Source organism: Phyllobates terribilis, unplaced genomic scaffold (genome assembly GCF_046119375.1).
Source record: "Phyllobates terribilis strain yellow unplaced genomic scaffold, ASM4611937v1 Scaffold_9__5_contigs__length_417890890, whole genome shotgun sequence".
In the NCBI taxonomy this organism is placed as follows: Eukaryota; Metazoa; Chordata; class Amphibia; order Anura; family Dendrobatidae; genus Phyllobates; species Phyllobates terribilis.
In genome coordinates this window covers 211697565-211721378 of record NW_027362769.1, presented here as the reverse complement: position 1 = coordinate 211721378, position 23814 = coordinate 211697565, and the positions used below count along the sequence as shown (strand labels likewise).

The window sequence follows — 23814 nt, the reverse complement described above, 5'->3', positions numbered from 1 at the left end:
TGCTCCTGATGAGGTTGCGGATGGTCTCCTGTGGGATCTCCTCCCTGACCTGGACTAAAGCATCCGCCAACTCCTGGACAGTCTGTGGTGCAATGTGACATTGGTGGATGGAGCGAGACATGATGTCCCAGATGTGCTCAATCGGATTCAGGTCTGGGGAACAGGCAGGCCAGTCCATCGCTTCAATGCCCTCATCTTGCAGGAACTGCTGACACACTCCAGCCACATGAGGTCTGGCATTGTCATGCATTAGGAGGAATCCAGGGCCAACCGCACCAGCATATGGTTTCACAAGGGGTCTGAGGATCTCATCTCAGTACCTAATGGCAGTCAGGCTACCTCTGGCGAGCACATGGAGGGCTGTGAGGCCCTCCAAAGAAATGCCACCCCACACCATTACTGACCCACTGCCAAACCGGTCATGCTGAAGGATGTTGCAAGCAGCAGATCGCTCTCCACGACGTCTCCGAAGACTCTGTCACGTCTGTCACATGTACTCAGTGTGAACCTGCTTTCATCTGTGAAAAGCACAGGGCGCCAGTGGCGACTTTGCCAATCCTGGTGTTCTGTGGCAAATGCCAAGCATCCTGCATGGTGTTGGGCTGTGAGCACAATCCCCATCTGTGGACGTCGGGCCCTCATACCACCCTCATGGAGTCAGTTTCTAACCATTTGGGCAGACACATGCACATTTGTGGCCTGCTGGAGGTCATTTTGCAGGGCTCTGGCAGTGCTCCTCCTGTTCCTCCTTGCACAAAGGTGGAGGTAGCGGTCCTGCTGCTGGGTTGTTGCCCTCCTACGGCTGCCTCCACATCTCCTGGTGTACTGGCCTGTCTCCTGGTAGCGCCTCCAGCCTCTGGACACTACGCTGACAGACACAGCAAACCTTCTTGCCACAGCTCGCATTGATGTGCCATTCTGGATGAGCTGCACTACCTGAGCAACTTCTGTGGGTTGTAGAGTCCGTCTCATGCTTCCACGAGTGTGAAAGCACAACCAACATTCAAAAGTGACCAAAACATCAGCCAGAAAGCATTGGTACTGAGATGTGGTCTGTGGTCCCCACCTGCAGAACCTCTCCTTTATTGAGGGTGTCTTGATAATTGCCAATAATTTCCATCAATTGTCTATTCCATTTGCACAACAGCATGTGAAATTGATTGTCAATCAGTGTTGCTTCCTAAGTGGACAGTTTGATTTCACAGAAGTTTGATTTACTTGGAGTTATATTCTGTTGTTTAACCCCTTTATGACATAGGGCGTGTTAGTACGTATCTGTGCCCTGGGAGTTATGGACCAGATATGTATTTATACGCTCTGGCGATTTCGCCCGCACACAGGCGCGATCGCAGCCGGGTGTCAGCTGATTGTCACAGCTGACACCCGGTGCTATGTGCAGGGAGCGTTCCCGCATCATTCCCGGCACATTAACCCCCGCAATGCTGCGATCGAAGTCGATTGCAGCATTGCGGTGGCAAGGGGAGGTGATCGGAATACTCACCTCCTCTTCCGGCCTCCAGCGCTGTCTGCCGTGGCTTCCAGGATGTTGCCATGACGACCCGATGTCGTCATGACAACATCCGGGTCACCAGACAGCAGGAAGATTTTTTGGACATGCGCAGTGCATCTCCAAACTATCTTCTCCCTGTCCAGCGCTTACAGCCTGCATGGCACAGGGATGGTGCTCCATTCCTGTGCCATGCAGGCGATCAGAGAAAAAAATGTGAAAGTCCCATAGTGGAACAAAGTAAAAAAGTTAAAAAACTGTCATAAAGTGAAAAAAAAAAATGTTAAAAAAATTGTAAAAATATAAAAAATAAATAAATAAAAATAATCCACCAAAAATAAAAATATAATGTACCCATCAATAAATATTATTATAAAAAAAAAAAAACAATAAAAGTACACATATTTGGTATCACCGCGTCCGGAACGACCTGACCTATAAAACTGTCCCACTATTTAACCCCTTCAGTGAACACGGTAAAAAAAATAAATAAAAAACGAAGCAAAAAACAATGCTTTATCACAATACCGCCAAACAAAAAATGGAATAACACGCGATCAAAAAGACGAATATAAATAAAAATGGTACCGCTGAAAACATCATCTCGTCCCACAAAATACAAGCCGCCATACAGCTCCATCAGCCGAAAAATAAAAAAGTTATAGCTCTCAGAATACAGCGATGCTAAAAAATAATTTTTTCTATAAAATTGCTTTTATTATGTAAAACATAGAAAAATTATATAAATGTGGTACCGCTGTAAACGTACTGACCCGAAGAATAAAGCTGCCTTATCAATTTTACCACACGCGGAACAGAATAAAAAAAAAACAAAAAAAACAATTCCTGAATTGTTGGTTTTTGTTTATACTGCCTCCCAAAAATCGGAATAGAAAGCGATCAAAAAATGTCACATACCTGAAAATGGCACCAATAACAACGTCAACTCATCCCGCAAAAAACAAGCCATCACATGACTCTGTCTGCCAAAATCTGGAAAAATTATAGCTCTCAAAATATGGCGATGCAAAAACTAGATTTTACAAAAAATGCGTCTTTTAGTGTGTGACAGCTGTCAGTCATAAAAACCCCATATGATTCTGGTATCGCTGTAGTCGCACCAACCCGAAGAATAAGGTCGTCTAATCACTTATACTGCACGAGGAACGGCGTAAAAATAAACTCTCGGGTTAGGGTTGTGTTTGGGCTAGGGTTAGGGCTAGGGTTAGGGCTGGGTTTGGGGTTAGGGTTGTGATGGGGTTGTGATTTTTTTCAAAAGTAAGAAAAAAAGATGACGATATGGCGACTAGTGTTGAGCGCAAGTGCTTGCTACTTGAGTTTGCATCGGGTGCTCTGGTATGCATTGTGTATCGTGGGTATTTGAGTGACATGCTCGAGTCTCCGCCCCAAATGCTTCGCGGCCAAAAAACTTTGCGGGGATTGCCTGCGATGCACGAGCGATCCCCGCATATTTTTTTTTGGGTGTCTAATAACCGTGAAACATGTGGGGCAGGGACTCGAGCATGTCACTCGAGCACATGCAGTACATGGTGCATACCTGAGTACCCGATGCAAACTCAAGTAGCGAGCACTTGCGCTCAAGACTAATGACAACTTATTCAATATGATGACCTAATGTTATCAATTCTGTGTCGTACCTCTGGGTTCAAAATGTTCACTATACCCCTTAATAAAATCCTTGAGGGGTATAGTTTCCAAAATGGGGTCACTTGTGGGGAGCTCCACTGTTTAGGCACATCAGGGGCTCTCCAAAGGCGACATGGTGTCCGCTAACAAATTGAATGGAAAATCGGCTCAAATTGTTAGCGGACGCCATGTTGCGTTTGGAGAGCCCCTGTGTGCCTAAACATTGGAGCTCCCCCACAAGTGACCCCATATTGGAAATTAGATCCCCCAAGGCACCTATCTAGATGCATAGTGAGCACTTGGAACCCCCAGGTGCTTCACAAATTGATTCGTAAAAATGAAAAAGTGTTTTTTTTTCCACTTCCAATGTTTAGGCACATCAGGGGCTCTCCAAACGCAACATGGCGTCCGCTAATTATTCAAGCAAATTTTACAATCAAAAAGTCAAATGGCGCTCCTTCCCTTCCGAGCCCTGCCGTGCGCCCAAACAGTGGTTTTTCCCCACATATGGGGTATATGCGTGCCCAGGGGAAATTGCACAACAAATTTTTGGGTCCATTTTTTCTTGTTACCCCTTTGAAAATAAAAAAAATTGGGTCTAAAGTAACATTTTTGTGAAAAAAGTTAAATGTTCATTTTTTTCTTCCACATTCCAAAAATTCCTGTGAAGCACCTGAAGGGTTAATAAAGTTCTTGAATGTGGTTTTGAGCACCTTGAGGGGTGCAGTTTTTTTGAATGATGTCACTTTTGGGTATTTTCTGTCATAAAGACCTCTCAAAGTGACTTCAAATGTGATGTGGTCCCTAAAAAAATGGTTTTGTAAATTTTGTTGGAAAAATGAGAAATCGCTGGTCAACTTTTAACCCTTATAGCTCCCTAACAAAAAAAAAATTTGGTTCCAAAATTGTGCTGATGTAAAGTACACATGTGGGAAATGTTATTTATGAAGTATTTTGTGTGACATATCTCTCTGATTTAAGGGCATAAAAATTAAAATTTTGAAAATTGCAAAATTTTCAAAATTTTTGCCAAATTTCCGTTTTTTTCATAAATAAACGCAAGTATATCGAAGAAATTTTACCAAAATCATGAAGTACAATATGTCACGAAAAAACATTCTCAGAATCAGGGGGATCCGTTGAAGCGTTCCAGAGTAATTACCTCATAAATTGACAGTGGTCAGAATTGTAAAAATTGGCCTCGGGGGTAAAGGGGTTAAGTGTTCCCTTTATTTTTTGAGCAGTGTAGATTGTAGTTTATTCCCAACGCGTCAAATGGACCTCTTTCTATGGTCTCCTGAAGAAGAGCTCCATTCAACATAGAAATGCGTTGGGTATTAACTACAATCTATTTCTATTCATCTGAATCCCGTAAAGTCCGTACTAGCGGAGCACACCCGCATTTCTTTTTTTGGTTCATATCTATGTTGGTTCATCCAACCAGCGGAGCAGCAGTAATTTCTCTGCTTTCACAGCATCACAAGGTGAGCATAAAAAAAAAAAAAAAAATTGCATGCTATTTGTTGAATGCCCTAAGGTGTGCTTTTTGTCAGTCCCTAGTCTATTAATTTATGGAGCGTGGCATATTAGCGGGGATTAGCGGTAGGTGCGTGGCCATCAACAGTGCAACAAATTTATAAAATTTAAAGCCAGAAAATGGAATTCATGACTTCCGGACAGGCCAATTTCTGAGAGCAATCCACTCTAATGTAAGTATTAATTGGTCTGCTGAAGAATCTTGTAATAGTTCGAAAACTGGAAAGACAATTCCTTTATGAACACTGCAGCCGTCACTCCAGAGCAGATGGGAAGGGTTGTGGACCTGCGTATTGCAGAGAGTCAGGGGCACCTTGGCTTCACCATTGCACAATTGTGGGAGGTTGTGGATAGCGTGCTACAGAGAGTCAGGAGCACCTGGGCCTCACCACAAGATAGTTGCGGTAGGTGGTGGATCATGTACTATAGAGAGTCAGGGGCACCTTGGCATCACCATTGGAGAATTGTGGTAGGTTGTGGATCCGCTTACTGCAGAGAGTCAGGGGCACCTTGGCATCACCATTGGAGAATTGCGGTAGGTTGTGGACCCGCTAACTGCAGAGTCAGGGGTACCTTGGCATCACCACTGGACAATTGCGGTAGGTTGTGGATCCGTGTACTGCATAGAGTCAGGGGCTCCTTGGCATCACCACTGGAGAATTGCGGTAGGTTGTGGATCCGCATACTGCAGAGAGTCGGGGCACCTTGGCATCACCACTGGAGAATTGCGGTAGGTTGTGGATCCGCATACTACAGAGAGTCAGGGGCACCTTGGCATCACCACTGGAGAATTGCAGTAGGTTGTGGATACAAGTGCTTCAGAGAGTCAGGGGCACCTTGGCATCACCACTGGACAATTGCGTTAGGTTGTGGATTGTGTACTGCAGAGAGTCGGGAGCATCTTGGCATCACGATTGGACAATTGCAGTAGGTTGTGGATTGTGTACTGCAGAGAGTCAGGGGCATCATGGCATCACAATTGGACAATTGCGGTAGGTTGTGGATCCGCTTACTGCATAGAGTCAGGGGCACCTTGGCATCACCACTGGACAATTGCAGTAGGTTGTTGATTGTGTACTGCAGAGAGTCAGGGGCACCTTGGCATTACCACTGGACAATTGCGGTAGGTTGTGGATCCGCGTACTGCATAGAGTCAGGGGCTCCTTGGCATCACCACTGGAGAATTGCAGTAGGTTATGGATACGTGTGCTCCAGAGAGTCAGGGGCACCTTGGCGTCACCACTGGAGAATTGCGGTAGGTTTTGGATCCACGTACTGCAGTGAGTCGGGGGCACCTTGGCATCACCACTGGAGAATTGCGGTAGGTTTTGGATCCACGTACTGCAGAGAGTCAGGGGCACCTTGGCATCACCACTGGAGAATTGCGGTAGGTTGTGGATTGTGTACTGCAGAGAGTCAAGGACACCTTGGCATCACCATTGGACAGTTGCGGTAGCGGCAAGCATCAGTTTAAAACTCCACCCTCTCAGTCATGCTGCAACACATAGGTAAGTTTAAGCACCGTTCCAAAACTCATGTCTAGCATTATTAGCAGTTTTACAGGGTCAAAACTGCTAACAAACTCCCCTTAAATATGAAATGTAGGTTTTCAGATAGATTTAGTACAAAAAAAACTTAGTATTTCAAAATCATTACGAAGACCATGATTGAATGATACATTGGTGTCAGGTTTATTGTGCCCCGTAGAGTCATTTGTGCTGAAAATGTAATTTTAGTGTAAAAAAAGACGATTCTGCGTCCAGTAAAATGTAACACAATAGCGTATGGAAAAAACATTAGATTTAATATCCATCTGAGTAAAAACCATCTTTCCAGCCACAATGTGAAGAACACCTGTGGCCACGAGCCGTTTGACAGTCATGTGGTTTTATATTGCTGCTCAGCTGCTGCGGAAACTTAGTCACACGTGGCCATTAATAAACTGGGTGAACCACGTGTTTGCCTTTAGTCTTTGTCTTGAGTTATACTTTTTTGCTCTGTTTTTTTTGCTGCATTATATTCATAGTTTGACAAATTTAACTCAAGAATATGTCAAAATTATAATAAAAAAAAAAATTTAAAGGAACAAAATGACACTACCGTACTCTTTTTTTTTTAGACACCTGTGGGACTTTTTAAAACTTTAGCAAACTTGGGCCAACATGTATTATTACATTTGTGCTTTTGGTTCACATCAGCTACGTTTTTGCGTCACATTTTCCAGATGGTAGTAAAGGGTATTTTTTTTATATATGTTAATTATTAATGTGTTCAGTTATGGTGTAAGTGAATCTTACATTTGGGAAGATTGATGCATCCTAAAATCTGCTTATGGTGATGACTCGCCACCTGGGCTGTGGGGCACTCGGATCCGGGCAGTGGGGGAACGATGGGAGTAGTAGTGGCAACCCGGTTCCGTGGCTCAGGGTGGTCAGGCCAGTGGTAGTCCGTTATGTGCTGATATTTATGTCCGACTACGCCACCCGTGGATTGCGGTTATTAGGAACCGCCGCTGCATGCAGACCGCTGGGGCTGATGAGGTGTGCAGCTAGGGTAGTGTGACTCCCCACGGGAAGAGTGCGGCCCCAGGGCAGTGTAGTGGATGTTGGGAGTGATGGTAGTGAGAGTCCCAGTGCTGATAGTGCTGGAGGAGCAAGGAGCACGCAGACAACAGGTTGCAGTCCAGGGTCTTTACTAGAACAGCTAAATTGACCCACAAACAGTCCCAGCTAGGAAGGGACCTGGATGTCTGAGAGCAACGGGGAAATTGGCCCTGGTCAGGGTGAGGGTGTAGGCCTACCGTGCTTTCTGTGCTCCTTCTGGCTATCTCCTCATTATAGGGTAACAGCCCACGTTTCCGAGCTTTCCGTGTATTCTCGCCTGTATGGCCTGCGATGTGGGTTCCTTTCTGCTCCCAGCCTTGTACGGCTTTACTGGTCCCTTCGGTTGTGGCAGAGCCTCCAGGCTTCTTAGGCCAAGGAATGTACAGTCCCTTGCGTACTGGTTCTCTGCTGGGGGATGTAGAATCCTCCCAGCCTCAGACACCAAAGTCTGGTAAAGTAAGTCTTTTATCTGCCAAGACAGGCTCTCTTCGCCTCTTGTCTCTGGCTTGTGGCTCTCCTCCTGCCACTCTTCCTCTTAGGTGCAATACAACTGTCTGTCCCTGCTCTGCTCTGGGACAAGTCTCAGTCCTGAGACAGGCCTTCAAGTTCTCTCTAACCCTGCCCCCAGTACCAGCTTTTATAGGGGCAGCCTGCTCCCCCTACTGGCCTGAGACAGGAGGCATTGCATGCTAATGTTCCCCTGACTAGAGAACCTCCCCCTTGCTCTCAGACACAGCTTTAATATATTTTGTGGCATCCAGGCCAGGGTGACACAGTGACTTATTCCAATTTTATTAAACAGCTGAGTCATTTCTCTGTATTGTTTAAAGGGACCTGCCAGCATGTTTTTACATATGAAAGTATTGTCATGACAATATGGGCTTTTGTCCCCTATAAAAAATAATAATATTTTTTTTTGTAAAGATCTAATGTACAAAACAGTCCAAGTCCATTGACACTTCCTAAGTGCACCTCCAGACTCATTTGCATATTTCGTCTGATTTAGGTTTTCTCTTGTCTTGTACATTGAATTACTAGTTAAAAATGGTACCATTGTGTTACTGGATGGCAAGTCTATAATTCCATTCGTCTTACATTTTGTAAAATCATGCAGACATGTCACTCCAGGCAAAAATAAAAAACATGCCTGGCACTAGGTAGAATACAATCCGTGTGTCATGCACTAACCCTTCATATCTGGCACTAGGCATAACACAATCTGTGTGCCATGCACCACCCCCTCATACCCAGCACTAGGTATAACACAATCTGTGTGCCATGCACCACCCCCTCATGCCCGGCACTAGGTATAACACAATCTGTGTGTCATGCACCACCCCCTCATACCCAGCACTAGGTATAACACAATCTGTGTGCCATGCACCACCCCCTTATACCCTGCACTAGGCATAACACAATCTGTGTGCCATGCACCACCCCCTCATACCCTGCACTAGGCATAACACAATCTGTGTGCCATGCACCACCCCCTCATACCCTGCACTAAGTATAACACAATCTGTGTGCCATGCACCACCCCCTTATACCCTGCACTAGGCATAACACAATCTGTGTGCCATGCACCACCCCCTCATACCCTGCACTAGGCATAACACAATCTGTGTGTCATGCACCACCCCCTCATACCCTGCACTAAGTATAACACAATCTGTGTGCCATGCACCACCCCCTCATACCCAGCACTAGGTATAACACAATCTGTGTGCCATGCACCACCCCCTCATGCCCGGCACTAGGTATAACACAATCTGTGTGTCATGCACCACCCCCTCATACCCAGCACTAGGTATAACACAATCTGTGTGCCATGCACCACCCCCTTATACCCTGCACTAGGCATAACACAATCTGTGTGCCATGCACCACCCCCTCATACCCTGCACTAGGCATAACACAATCTGTGTGCCATGCACCACCCCCTCATGCCGCACACTAGACATAACACAATCTGTGTGCCATGCAGCACCCCCTCATACCCCGCACTAAGTATAACACAATCTGTGTGCCATGCACCACCCCCCTCATGCCTGACACTAGGCATAACCAAGTCTGCACTAAGTATAACACAATCTGTGTACCATGCACAACCCCCTCATGCCCGACACTAGGCATAACCCAGTCTGTGTATCATGCACCACCCCCTCATGCCAGGCGCTAAGTATAACACAATCTGTGTGCCATGCACCACCCCCTTATGCCCGACACTAAGTATAACACAATCTGTGTGTCACCCACCACCCCCTCATGCCCGGCACTAGACATAACCCAGTCTGTGTGTCATGCCCCACCCCCTCATGCCCGGCACTAAGTATAACACAATCTGTGTGTCATGCACCACCCCCTCATGCCCGGCATTAGGCACAACCCAATCTGTGTGTCATGCACCACCCCCTCATGCCCGGCACTAGGTATAATACAATCTGTGTGTCATGCACTATCCTCTCATGCCCGGCACTAGGTATAACACAATCTGTGTGCCATGCACCACCCCCTCATGCCCAGCACTAGGTATAACACAACCCATGTGTCATGCACCACCCCCTCATGCCCGTCACTAGGCATAACACAATCTGTGTGCCATGCACCCCCCCCCCCACACACACACACTGCTCGGCACTAGGTATAACACAGTTGCTACATACCTGCCTGTTGTACCCGGCGCCATTCTCGGCCGGCACTGAGCTGTTACAGACTTCCACTGACGTCATGTCAACATAGCAGCAGTTTGTCTTCCTGTTGACAGGTTGGAACTACTGGCGTCATGCTGATTGACAGCCAGCTCTCTGCTGCCTAATTTTGGGAAGCTGATTGTCAATCCGCATGACACCAGTAGTCTCGCCCTGTCAACAGGAAGACAAACTACTGCTCTATTGACAGGGAGCAGCTGAATCTCTGGCAGGAGCGGTCAATGACCGGCGCCGGGTACAACAGACAATAGTTGCCTCTGTTAGCAGCTACATGCCTTTTTTTAAGTCTCAGATATCCCCTTTAATCTAAGTTAAAGTATTCCTATGCCTTGCAGTCTTTTGATGAAGGTATCTCCAAAAAGCAGGATTGTAAAGCAAAATGCTAAAGGAGCCATTCACTATTATGAAGTGGTTGGAGACACGTTGGCATCCATCTGGGCTCCGTCCTGGCCCCATTTGTCTTTTTTCAGATGTCCACAAATGCATACAGACTTTGCTTTTCTGCGCAAGTAAAAAGGATCAACACTATTGGAAAAGAAGACAGAGTCTCTCTTGGCCTCATAATAGTGAATAACTCCTTCGGGTCTATTGGAATCCCTAAAAAAAGGATTCTCACAATAACCCCTATGCAGTGCTCAGTGAATATCACTGTAAATATATAATCTAGACTTATATTAATCACAGTGTCAATAAATTAGATAATGATAGTGCGGTGATTCTTCTACCTGGTACTCCTGTACTTAGTGTCTATTTACAAAATTATATGTATTTTTTTATGTATATTGGACAAGGTTAAACAGAGATCAAACTTCCAGTTAATTGTTCATAGGAAGTCAGTCCTTGAACAGTTTGTCAGGAAGGAGTCTACATGGCTTAAAGCATAAGTAAAATATTGTTTTGCTCATAAATGGTCACCGGGTTTAATTTTTATCTGTAATCATTAGTAAATAATGGCGTCTTGTGTGTATATTTATGACTGGTGTCTATTATGGTAATTTTCGGAAAACTCAGCCAGCCTGGAAACATTAGTTCCAAGTAATATAATCAATGTGTGTTTGGGAAGAAAATCCATCTTACTGTACATTGTAGAAACATATTCTTGGAAATGTGGTAAATGAGTAGGATATTACTGTTTGTAATTATGTCGTTATGTTGGTAAGTACGCATACACAGCCTTGTTTTTTATGTATGCTGTAAACGAAAGCTGTTAAGATGGCGTATAGGAAATCACTATGAGTATTTGTACACTGTGTGTATATATATATATATATATATACAGTACAGACCAAAAGTTTGGACACACCTCATTTAAAGATTTTTCTGTATTTTCATGACTATGAAAATTGTACATTCACACTGAAGGCATCAAAACTATGAATTAACACATGTGGAATTATATAGTTAACAAAAAAAGTGTGAAACAACTGAAAATATGTCTTATATTCCAGGTTCTTCAATGTAGCCACCTTTTGCTTTGATGACTGCTTTGCACACTCTTGGCATTCTCTTGATGAGCTTCAAGAGTTAGTCACTGGAAATGGTCTTCCAACAATCTTGAAGGAGTTCCCAGAGATGCTTAGCACTTATTGGCCCTTTTGCCTTCACTCTGCGGTTCAGCTCACCTCAAACCATCTCGATTGGGTTCAGGTCTGGTAACTGTGGAGGCCAGGTCATCTGGCGTAGCCCCCCATCACTCTCCTCCTTGGTCAAATAGCCCTTACACAGCCTGGAGGTGTGTTTGGGGTCATTGTCCTGTTGAAAAATAAATGATGGTCCAACTATACGCAAACCGGATGGAATAGCATGCCGCTGCAAGATGCTGTGGTAGCCATGCTGGTTCAGTATGCCTTCAATTTTGAATAAATCCCCAACAGTGTCACCAGCAAAGCACCATCACAGCTCCTCCTCCATGCTTCACGGTGGGAACCAGGCATGTAGAGTCCATCCGTTCACCTTTTCTGCGTTGCACAAAGACACGGTGGTTGGAACCAAAGATCTCAAATTTGGACTCATCAGACCAAAGCACAGATTTCCACTGGTCTAATGTCCATTCCTTCTGTTCTTTAGCCCAAACAAGTCTCTTCTGCTTGTTGCCTGTTCTTATCAGTGGTTTTCTAGCAGCTATTTTACCATGAAGGCCTGCTGCACAAAGTCTCCTCTTAACAGTTGTTGAAGAGATGTGTCTGCTGCTAGAACTCTGTGTGGCATTGACCTGGTCTCTAATCTGAGCTGCTGTTAACCTGCGATTTCTGAGGCTTGTGACTCGGATAAACTTATCCTCAGAAGCAGAGGTGACTCTTGGTCTTCCTTTCCTGGGGCGGTCCTCATGTGAGACAGTTTCTTTGTAGCGCTTGATGGTTTTTGCAACTGCACTTGGGAACACTTTCAAAGTTTTCCCAATTTTTCGCACTGACTGACCTTCATTTCTTAAAGTAATGATGGCCACTCGTTTTTCTTTACTTAGTTGCTTTTTTCTTGCCATAATACAAATGATAACAGTCTATTCAGTAGGACTATCAGCTGTGTATCCACCTGACTTCTGCACAACACAACTGATGGTCCCAACCCCATTTATAAGGCAAGAAATCCCACTTATTAAACCTGACAGGGCACACCTGTGAAGTGAAAACCATTTCCGGTGACTACCTCTTGAAGCTCATCAAGAGAATGCCAAGAGTGTGCAAAGCCGTCATCAAAGCAAAAGGTGGCTACTTTGAAGAACCTAGAATATAAGACATATTTTCAGTTGTTTCACACTTTTTTGTTTAGTATATAATTCCACATGTGTTAATTCATAGTTTTGATGCCTTCAATGTGAATGTACAATTTTCATAGTCATGAAAATACAGAAAAATCTTTAAATGAGAAGGTGTGTCCAAACTTTTGGTCTGTACTGTAGATGGACAGTACATCGGCTTGTCCTTCTGCTAAAAATAAGAGAGACTTTCTTGGGGTTAAAAACCCCAAGATATCTACATTCTACATGCTACCCAAGGTCCATAAGGACCTCAATAATCCACCAGGGAGACACATAGTCTCTGGTATAGGAAATCAGTGGATTGATCAGGAATTAAGAGGATATGTGTACGATCTTCCCTCCTATACCAGAGACACTATGCAGGTTCTGCAGGAATTGTAAGGTAATAAATTGGATCAGCTAGAATTACTAGCAACCTGTGATGTTGAAAGTCTATACACTAGTATAGATCAAGACATGGGATGTAGAGCTGTAGACTTCTTCCTATCTAAGGATCAGGATTATAACCCAATACGTAAAAACTTTCTTCTTGGCCTCCTTAGATTTATTTTGAAGGGGAACTATTTTGTCTTTGACGGCCGCTTTTACCTCCAAACGCGGGGCACCCCGATGGGGGCGGCAGTCGCACTTACCTTTGCAAATCTCTATTTAGGTTGGTGGGAGCAGGAAGTGGTATTTGCAGAGGACATGTCTATTTATGTAGATCAGATTGTAACATGGAAACGCTACATAGACAATGTCCTGATCATCTGGAGAGGTACGGGAGATACTTTAAGAAATTTTGTTGATACTCTCAATGTTAACCGGCTGAACGTAAAGCTAACACTCTCATTCCACAAGAACAACATCCTATTCCTGGATATCATGATTAGGAGAGATGCAGATAATATGATCCAAACAGGTCTGTATAGGAAAGAGACAGCCACTAACAGCATTCTGGACGCCAGGAGCGCCCACTCACTGGCAACCATTAGAGCTATCCCTAAGGGGGAATTTTTGCGGATACGCCGCAATTGTTCTACATTTGAAGGATTTAAAGCTAGAGCAGAAGAATTAAAAGCAAGATTGTTGGATAGGAATTATTCTAAAAATGACATCAAAAAAGCATACAATATCGCTCTGAGAACCGAAAGGAAAGACCTTCTGTCTCCGAAGAAACGGAATCAACAACAAAATGACAAAGTGAGATTCATCACGGAGTATCATGAGGACTGGTCATTAATGATGAATATCTTCAATAGACATTGGGGTATTTTGAGATCAGACTGTGATCTCAATCGTTTTCTCACACCACAGTCTTCCTCAGGATACCGCAAAATGACTTCTATTTCTAACCTCTTAGTCAGTAGTTATTTCAAATGGAGTAACAGACCCATGATAGTCAGAGATCTGGGTTTTTTCCCTGTAAGATGTGTAAGGCCTGTCAAATTTTGGTCCCCATGAGATCTCTCAAAGATGCTTTTGGAAGAAATTTTGTCATACGTCAACATCTCAATTGTTCCTCTTTCTGGGTAATATATTGCCTGGAGTGTACTTGTGGACTGAAATATGTAGAGAAGACCGTTAGAGATTTGAAAACTCGAGTGAGGGAACACATTAGGAGTATTATTAATTATGACAAAGATGAACATACAAGTCAAGAACAAAGAAAAGTCTTCACACCTACCCCTATTGCGAGACATTTTAAAAATAAACACGACCTGCGGTGGAAAGAACTTAAGGGGTGGGCTATCTATCAACAGAAAATGGACATCAGAGGAGGAGACCTGGACTCAATCCTTTTAAAAAAGGAAAGTGAATGGATTTTTAGACTGAATTCAGTCAGTCCTCACGGACTAAATGAGAATTTTAATTTTGGTTGTTTTCTTTGACATCTCATGTGGGACTTAAGAATCTCTAGGTCCGATGATGGACTGTAATGGCATTATTTGACCGACCCTAATGGACTAAGATTAGGTATTTTTTAATTAGCGTAGGTCCTTGGTCATATAAGAACTTGAATATACTCCTCTAATAAAATTTATCTCTCTGGATAATGTCCTTTGATTATGTAAAATATGTATCAAGTGTTTGGAGCTTACTCTAGCTATATTACAAGAGCTCTATACATACTATGTTGCCGTTTGTATCGTTTACTATTTTATATTACTCCCCTTGGGATATTCTTTCAGTGTGGCTGCTGATGCACTTGTTGGTAAAATGTCATTGTGAGAGACAACAATTTTATGAAACCAACAAGATTGTCATGATAGGTGTTAGTTATCAATCTATTTGATTTGTGGGGTTGCAGTGTGCGGATTAATTATTTCAGGCATTTTAATGCCGGCCATTTTGTTATCTGCTCACTGTATTCCCTAATTCAATTATCTGTGTATTGTCTACATCTAGAATAATGATTGGCTGCCATACCCGTCAATCTTGATTGTGTGTATAAATAGTTTGAAGAGGCGGCCGACTCCGCCCTTAGAAAAAAACGGTAGCCCCGGCGAAACGCGCGTCAGGGATGAATGGTCCTGTGAAACACATGTGACAGCACAACTGGGTGTTCTTAGTCCTGTCACTCTATGCCCCTCATGCCTCTGATATATCAGCTGACATGACAAGCGGAACGTGATAGCGTCTCCTTGGAGCCTTGCCGTCTCCTGCCACACAGACCGCGTGCGCACCACGTGCACGCGATCGGTCTGGGAGACCGCACTGCTCCTTTCAGATGGTAAAGTGTGGATGGATGGTAATCCACCTAGTGGTCAGGTCAAATAACCTGACCTGTGTGATCACGGTGGTAATCCAGATCTTAACTCCGCAGCTTTGAGATATATGATCGCACACCATACAGGGGTTACCTTTAATTATATGACAACCTCTGCCATATTGGCATATCCAACAGTGACTCTGGATGTCAGCGATCTATGGGGAATCTGACCTGTGTATAGGATTGCAGCAGGTGCCAAAGATACACAGCACTCTGCGGTAAACACGGTAGATGTCACGAGTTGGAGTATACATATACTTGGGATAGGTACCTCCAGAACCCTAGTTTGACATACCACCCAACCATCTAATTCAAGGGACCCTGGTTATGGAAATATATAACCTTGTGCTGTCCTATATTTTCCAGGATTTGCAAGGTCACAGCAATTCAATTTCCATCCTCAGCTGTGACCCTATATACATCCTTACAGGATGTATGTTTTTTGTCATATTTTATGATATTTTATAATAAATTAATAAAGGTTAATTTTAATTCACTCACCCTTCTTTCCCCCTCTTCCCCTTTCCCATTTGATTGTTTTCTTTCTATCTTGCGGACTTGGATTTGGATCTGACCACAGCTGACATCTGCATGATACTTTTATCTTTTCCCTATGATTGTGTGGTTTTCCTTTGGTTTCCTCCTATAGACCAAGAACCTATTTTTAGGTTTATTGACTTCTTTTGAAATTGGCCTTAGTCCGTAAGTGTGACAAATTCGGTATAGGGCTGCACAAAATGCTGCCTTTATATAGGCAAAATGAATGAATTTGTAGTGTCTAGTTTCTGATTTTTTTAAAAAAGCTCCCAATTCCCCAAATCAGCATTTTTGGTCTCCATGTGGTTGTTATACACAATCTGCTGTGCTATTCAATACGGAAGCATCCTATAAAATTGCTTAAAAAAAAAAAATTTTTTTACAATAGGAGCATATGGATAACGGAAGTTTTTGAACACTTACAGTGACATGCATCAGAGGTATACATTGGAGGTATACGTCAGAAAATTCTCCCAACATATACCTTACACTCAACACTTCAAAATACCTAAGAGAATATAAAATATAAAAACATTCCTTTCTTCCGTTAGTTATGCTTTTGACATTTTTGGGCCAGACTGGAAACCTATTGGTAGGATCTAAAATATTTTTCGTAATTCCAGAAAATTTGTAGGTGGATTTTATAATTGGTATGTGAGACAAAATGTTTTTAAGGCACTAAAGGTTATAGGGCAGTATTGCTTTGTTGCTCTGTTGTCTTGGGCTCAAATCCCACCAAGGACCACTTCTGCAAAGAGTTTGTATGTTCTCCCCATGTTTGCATGTGTTCCCTCTAGGTACTCTGGATTTCTCCAAAGATATACAGAGTTTAGGTTATAACTAGTGATTATAAAGTGATGTGGATTATGATAGGGCTATGGAAGCCTAATAAATAATAATATGCTAAAAATGTCAAACTTTTTTATTCTTGCCCTTTAGGTCACCACAAACTAAACTCAATATTTGTGATCTTCATGCATAGAACATCATCTGATTTACTCTTTTTTTTCTTTAGCAAACGGCAAGACCAACTTTTTTTGCTCGGAAATTTGAAGCCTCAGTGAACCAAGAGATAATTGGGCAGTTAGACTACTATCTGTATGGTAACTATCCATCCGGTACGCCAGGCCTGAGATCATACTGGGAGAATTTGTATGATGAACCAGACGGCATCCACAGTATTAACGATGTTATGTTGACCATGTTCCATTCATTCTCCCGCATGGGTCTCAAAAGAGCTGAGGGATCTCTGCACACCGATGGAGAAAACACTTGCCGGTATGTTCATGGTTATATCTGCTACGTAATACTCTTATTACACTGACAAGCAAAGGGTAACAATGTTTTGAACTTTTGACTTTCAGGCTCCATATCTCACCATCCACTACTGCTTAGAACATGAGACTACCATCATTTTCTAGACAATATTCTTGGCTATCTCGTACATAAATTTGACCTGCAACTATTTAGCATATGATTAGTTATGCAAATTGGTATCATGTCACTGTATTGTTAGTGTTTTGCTCCTAAAAACCTAAATTTTAAGTTTTATTATTTTGTTAGTAATTTGCAAATCTACTTTTGGCTTTCAACACTGACTGAATCCTTCTGGGCATGCTCTCCATCAGATTCAAGCATGTCTTGACCAAAATCTGATCCCAGGTCTCTTCTACACGTTCCCAACGTTGTTGCATACTGGTCGACTCACTTGGGTATGTACACAGCTCTTTCTTCAACTCTACCCACAAGTGTTCGATTGGGTTGAGGTCTGGGGACTGTGGGGGCCAATCCAGCACCTCCACTTCATTGTCATTGAACCATTTCTTCTCCAATCTTGACGTATGCTTCGGGTCATTGTCATACCGTAACACTTTGTTGTCCTTTTCATACACATAGTACTCAAGTGTACGAAGTAGTCCCAAGCTCAAAGCAGTAGAGGCTGGTGAGATATGGAGCCTGAAAGTCAAAAGTTCAAAACATTGTTACCCTTTTGCTCATCAATTTAAATAAATCCAAAAGATAAACGCAACTATCATAAGTGATAAGTTCTCAAGTTGTCTTTTTGTCCAATTTAAAAACATTCCAACAAACATTTTTAATATATCTTTACCTATTTGTTTCAGGAAATAGTGAGTGAAGATAAATACATCTGCCATTATTGGTCATTAATAGGTTGTCAGCTAGACTTTTTGGACACCGATATTAAAAACCTGCTTAATGTAATGGGATATTGGTGGAAGTGTTTTTTTTTCGACCTATATGACTAACTATTGATTAATTTAGCAATGACTTAATTAATCTGAGAAAGATTTCCAGTGGATTACGTTTCTACAACTATATCAACAGATTATGACTAGTTTGGGATACTGTACTTAACTTTTAGTAACTGAAATACCCTTCATCATATCACTATGATAACTAGTAGATCTAGTAGATTTCATACTGACATCATGCCTATATTAGCTATGACATTGGACATCTCCCTGCTGCGTTCTGTCTAGCTATGGACACTGAGTCAGTGCACAAAGTGCAAATCTGTCTGACTCAGGGGTTGTCCAGTCCAAATTGATAAGTCTGCAGTCACTCTGTGCACTACGGGGATTCACCGGTTTCTGACCTGGGACCAGAGGGTATAAATGCATTATACATACTCCCGGGCAAGGCCCGTCTAGTGGGCGTGATCTCGCTCCATATACTTGTAATGAGCGAGGCTTCGCCTCGTCTAGTAATGCGACCCTCAAGTAGGCGTGGCCGATTAGAGGGCGCGGCCTCACTCCATACAAGTGTATGGCAGGGCAGCACGGTGGCTCAGTGGTTAGCACTGCAGCTTTGCAGTGCTGGGGTCCTGGGTTCAAATCCCACTAAGGACAACATCTGCAAGGAGTTTGTATGTTCTCCCTGTGTTTGCGTGGGTTTCCTCCGGGATCTTCGGTATCCTCCCACACTCCAAAGACATAATGATAGGGAATGTAGATTGCGAGCCCCGATGGGAACAGCGATGATTATGTATGTAAAGCGCTGCAGAGTATGTTAGTGCTATATAAAAATAAAGATTATTATTATGGAAGCAAGACCACGCCTACTGGCCCGGAGTATACATAATGCATACATACCCTCCAGTCCCGGGTCAGAAACCGTGCGTGCGCAGGGGGGATTTATATGATTGCAGTCACACAGAGTGACTAAAGACTTATCGATTTCGACCGGACAACCCCTTTAAACATTGTGCACTGTCTACCTTCTTAGGAGGCGGCACTAGGTGGGGAATAGAGCTGGAGTGACAGAGGCTTCAGATCTACCACAGTGATTTGCATATCAATTCAAACACTGATTTCTCAGTAAGGGAGGAACAAACTGGACATGTAAAGGTATTGCTGGACTAGTCTTTGTAAGAGCTACATGTGCATATGAATGCGTAGCATTTTAATCTCCAGCCGTAATATACATTGCCAATATCCATTAGTATTTTACCGGAATATCACAATCTATAAGCAGAACGGTTATAGTTTTCGTTGTACGCTTAGAGGAGCTCTCTAATAAATGACACATGCAGTCACCAAGGTCAGTTCAATAGTATAAACAGTTCTGCTGAGATGTAACCACTTTAACGCTATTGTCCAGTCCTGTAATTATGGGGTTCTCCAAGACCCTTCATATGCACATCAACAACCTTGTTGTCTGGCTGCATATCTAAAGAGCGGCCGTCAATACCGCTTCTTTGTTCAGAAGAAATTCCTATTTGCATTGAAGTCAAACATCCCATCGATCCCTGCATCGCTTTACTGATTTGAATTCTTTCAGGCAGCTTTGGAATAAAAAATCTGCAATTAAATTGTTTAGATTTTTCGATCATCTATTTTGATAGAACCGTGAAAATTTGCTCGAAATATTCCGGGAGTAAGTGTTTACCGCCGCACATGCTAATAAAGAACAAGGAACGTTAGTATTCTGCGCGGCAGGTGGGGTTCTGCTTATATTGGCTGCGGTGATTTCTTTGCAGCGTCTTTGCGGAGTCCATCAATGTCAGTCTTGTTTGTATTCTGAGTGTTCTGCATTTGTTAAGACACAGCGAACGTAAAAAAAATAAAAATCCATCCAGATGTTCTGCATCTCGACAGCATTATTTTATAAACTAATGAAACATTTTTATGGGGTCTTGTTAGGCTAGATGTGTACAATATCTGCAGACTTTTAGTTTTCTTCTCATTATTTTGAGTTACTCTGTTAGTCTACAACACATCTGTTCAGAAGCTTCTTCACAAATCACCTTACGAAGCAGATGGAAGGCAGAAATGTAATGGATAGAAATATACAGAAATGTATCTGTAGAAGATGTAAATATAAAATATGGGTGTACTAATACATCTAAGCCATACATGTCAAACTCTGGCCCACAGAGTGGTTAGAATTGGCCTGCAACACCAGAACCGTCACCCCTATGTGGAGTCCATTATATTGTATGGAGGACCATGTGGGGCCCATTACTCTGTATGGAGGACTATGTGGGGCCCATTATTCTGTATGGAGGACTATGTGGGGCCATTATTCTGTATGGAGGACTATGTGGGACCCATTATTCCGTATGGGGCTATGTGGGGCCATTCTGCATGGAGGACTATGTGGGGCCCATTATTCTGTATGGAGGACTATGTGGGGCCCATTATTCTGTATGGAGGACTATGTGGGACCCATTATTCTGTATGGAGGTCTATGTGGGGCCCATTATTCTGTATGGAGGACTATGTGGGGCCCATTATACTGTATGGAGGACTATGTGGGGCCCAGTATTCTGTATGGAGGACTTTGTGGGGCCCATTATTCTGTATGGAGGACTATGTGGGGCCCATTATTCTGTATGGAAGACCATGTGGGCCCATTATACTGTATGGAGGACTTTGTGGGGCCCATTATACTGTATGGAGGACTATGTGGGGCCATTATACTGTATTGAGGACTATATAGGGCCTATTATACTGTATTGAGGACTATGTGGGGGCCATTATTCTGTATGGAGGACTATGTGGGGCCCATTATTCTGTATGGAGGACTATGTGGGGCCCATTATTCTGTATGGAGGACTATGTGGGGCCTATTATTCTGTATGGAGGAATATGTGGGGCCCATTATTCTGTATGGAGGACTATGTGGGGCCCATTATACTGTATGGAGGACTATGTGGGGCCCACTATACTGTATGGAGGACTATGTGGGGCCATTATTCTGTATGGAGGACTATGTGGGGCCCATTATACTGTATGGAGGAATATGTGGGGCCATTATTCTGTATGGAGGACTATGTGGGACCCATTATTCTGAGTGGCTATGTGGGGCCATTCTGCATGGAGGACTATGTGGGGCCCATTATTCTGTATGGAGGACTATGTGGGGCCCATTATTCTGTATGGAGGACTATGTGGGGCCCATTATTCTGTATGGAGGACTATGAGGGGCCCATTATACTGTATGGAGGACTATGTGGGGCCCATTATTCTGTATGGAGGACTTTGTGGGGCCCATTATACTGTATGGAGGACTATGTGGGGCCCATTATTCTGTATGGAGGACTATGTGGGCCCATTATACTGTATGGAGGACTTTGTGGGGCCCATTATACTGTATGGAGGACTATGTGGGGCCATTACACTGTGTTGAGGACTATATGGGGCCTATTATATTATATTGAGGACTATATGGGGCCTATTATTCTGTATGGAGGAATATGTGGGGCCCATTATTCTGTATGGAGGACTATGTGGGGCCCATTATACTGTATGGAGGACTATGTGGGGCCCATTATACTGTATGGAAGACTATGTGGGGCCATTATTCTGTATGGAGGACTATGTGGGGCCCATTATACTGTATGGAGGACTATGTGGGCCCATTATACTGTATGGAGGACTTTGTGGGGCCCATTATACTGTATGGAGGACTATGTGGGGCCATTATACTGTGTTGAGGACTATATGGGGCCTATTATACTATATTGATGACTATATGGGGCCTATTATTCTGTATGGAGGAATATGTGGGGCCCATTATTCTGTATGGAGGACTATGTGGGGCCCATTATACTGTATGGAGGACTATGTGGGGCCCATTATACTGTATGGAAGACTATGTGGGGCCATTATTCTGTATGGAGGACTATGTGGGGCCCATTATACTGTATGGAGGACTATGTGGGGCCATTATTCTGTATGGAGGACTATGTGGGACCCATTATTCTGTATGGGGCTATGTGGGGCCATTCTGCATGGAGGACTATGTGGGGCCCATTATACTGTATGGAGCACTATGTGGAGACCATTATTCTGTATGGAGGACTATGTGGGGCCCATTATTCTGTATGGAGGACTATGTGGGGCCCATTATTCTGTATGGAGGACTATGTGGGGCCCATTATTCTGTATGGAGGACTTTGTGGGGCCCATTATACTGTATGGAAGACTATGTGGGGCCATTATTCTGTATGGAGGACTATGTGGGGCCCATTATACTGTATGGAGGACTATGTGGGGCCATTATTCTGTATGGAGGACTATGTGGGACCCATTATTCTGTATGGGGCTATGTGGGGCCATTCTGCATGGAGGACTATGTGGGGCCCATTATACTGTATGGAGCACTATGTGGGGACCATTATTCTGTATGGAGGACTATGTGGGGCCCATTATTCTGTATGGAGGACTATGTGGGGCCCATTATTCTGTATGGAGGACTATGTGGGGCCCATTATTCTGTATGGAGGACTATGTGGGCCCATTATACTGTATGGAGGACTTTGTGGGGCCCATTATACTGTATGGAGGACTATGTGGGGCCCATTATACTGTATGGAGGACTATGTGGGGCCCATTATTGTGTATGGAGAACTTCGTGGGGCCCATTATACTGTATACTGTTTGGCCCGCGACTTTGTAGTTTTTCATTTTGGCCTCTATGTGTTTGAGTTTAACATCCCTAGTCTAAGCAAATAACTTAGGAGCATCGATCAAGAGCCTAAGCCGGTCACATCTCCAGTCCTATACCATGACTTCCATCAACCTAAGTCAGCCGTGCTGTCCCATTATTAGCCCTACTGCACCCACTGTATTATGGTAATCTCATCATTTACCCCAGTGCCTGTTTGAGATGTAGAAAAATCATTGGCAAGTTATGTCTAATAGAAGCTTGTAAAAATGTATGGGCTGAAGTCTATGTCTGTTCATCAAATATATTGTGCCAAGTACTCCTTATTTAAGAGGGTGGTGTCCCACTCTTGCACAGGGGCCCACTGGAGCATTTTCCTGTTCTCCAGTGAGCCAGTCCAAGCCTTACCTTAGCTGTTGGAGGAGGAAAGTCATGTTTACTTGACGGAATCTCCGATAGTCTCAATCCTAGATCAAAAGTTGCAGTAGTAGTGCCTATCCCTCCAGGTTACTTAGGTTTTTCAGCACTGCTCACGCTCACATCTTATGCTCACATATTTTCCTGGATGTGTACACATTCAGTAGGTATCATATAACTGTCCTACTCATTTTACCTGCCGATACACATGCATGCTCAGTTTGCCCAAGTGTACAGGAATAGAAGGAATGGAGGTACAGAGAGATACATAAAATGCATGTACACTAATGCCAGAAGCCTCACCAACAAAATGGAGGAATTAGAATTAATTTTGTTGGAAAATAGTTATGACATGGTGGGGATATCTGAGACGTGGCTGGATGAGAGCCATGACTGGGCAGTTAATTTACAGGGCTATAGTCTGTTCAGAAATGACC

General features: G+C 43.5%; 1 protein-coding gene across 1 annotated transcript in view; it reads left to right on the top strand.

Moving 5' to 3' along the window:
- The window catches only part of XYLT1 (xylosyltransferase 1), a 398924-nt gene that overhangs the window by 333987 nt on the left and 41123 nt on the right, over positions 1-23814 (top strand). The window contains exon 8 of the mRNA XM_073647654.1: positions 17064-17326. Within this exon, the coding sequence (XP_073503755.1) occupies positions 17064-17326 (263 nt within the window). The remainder of the gene's footprint in view (positions 1-17063; positions 17327-23814) is intronic.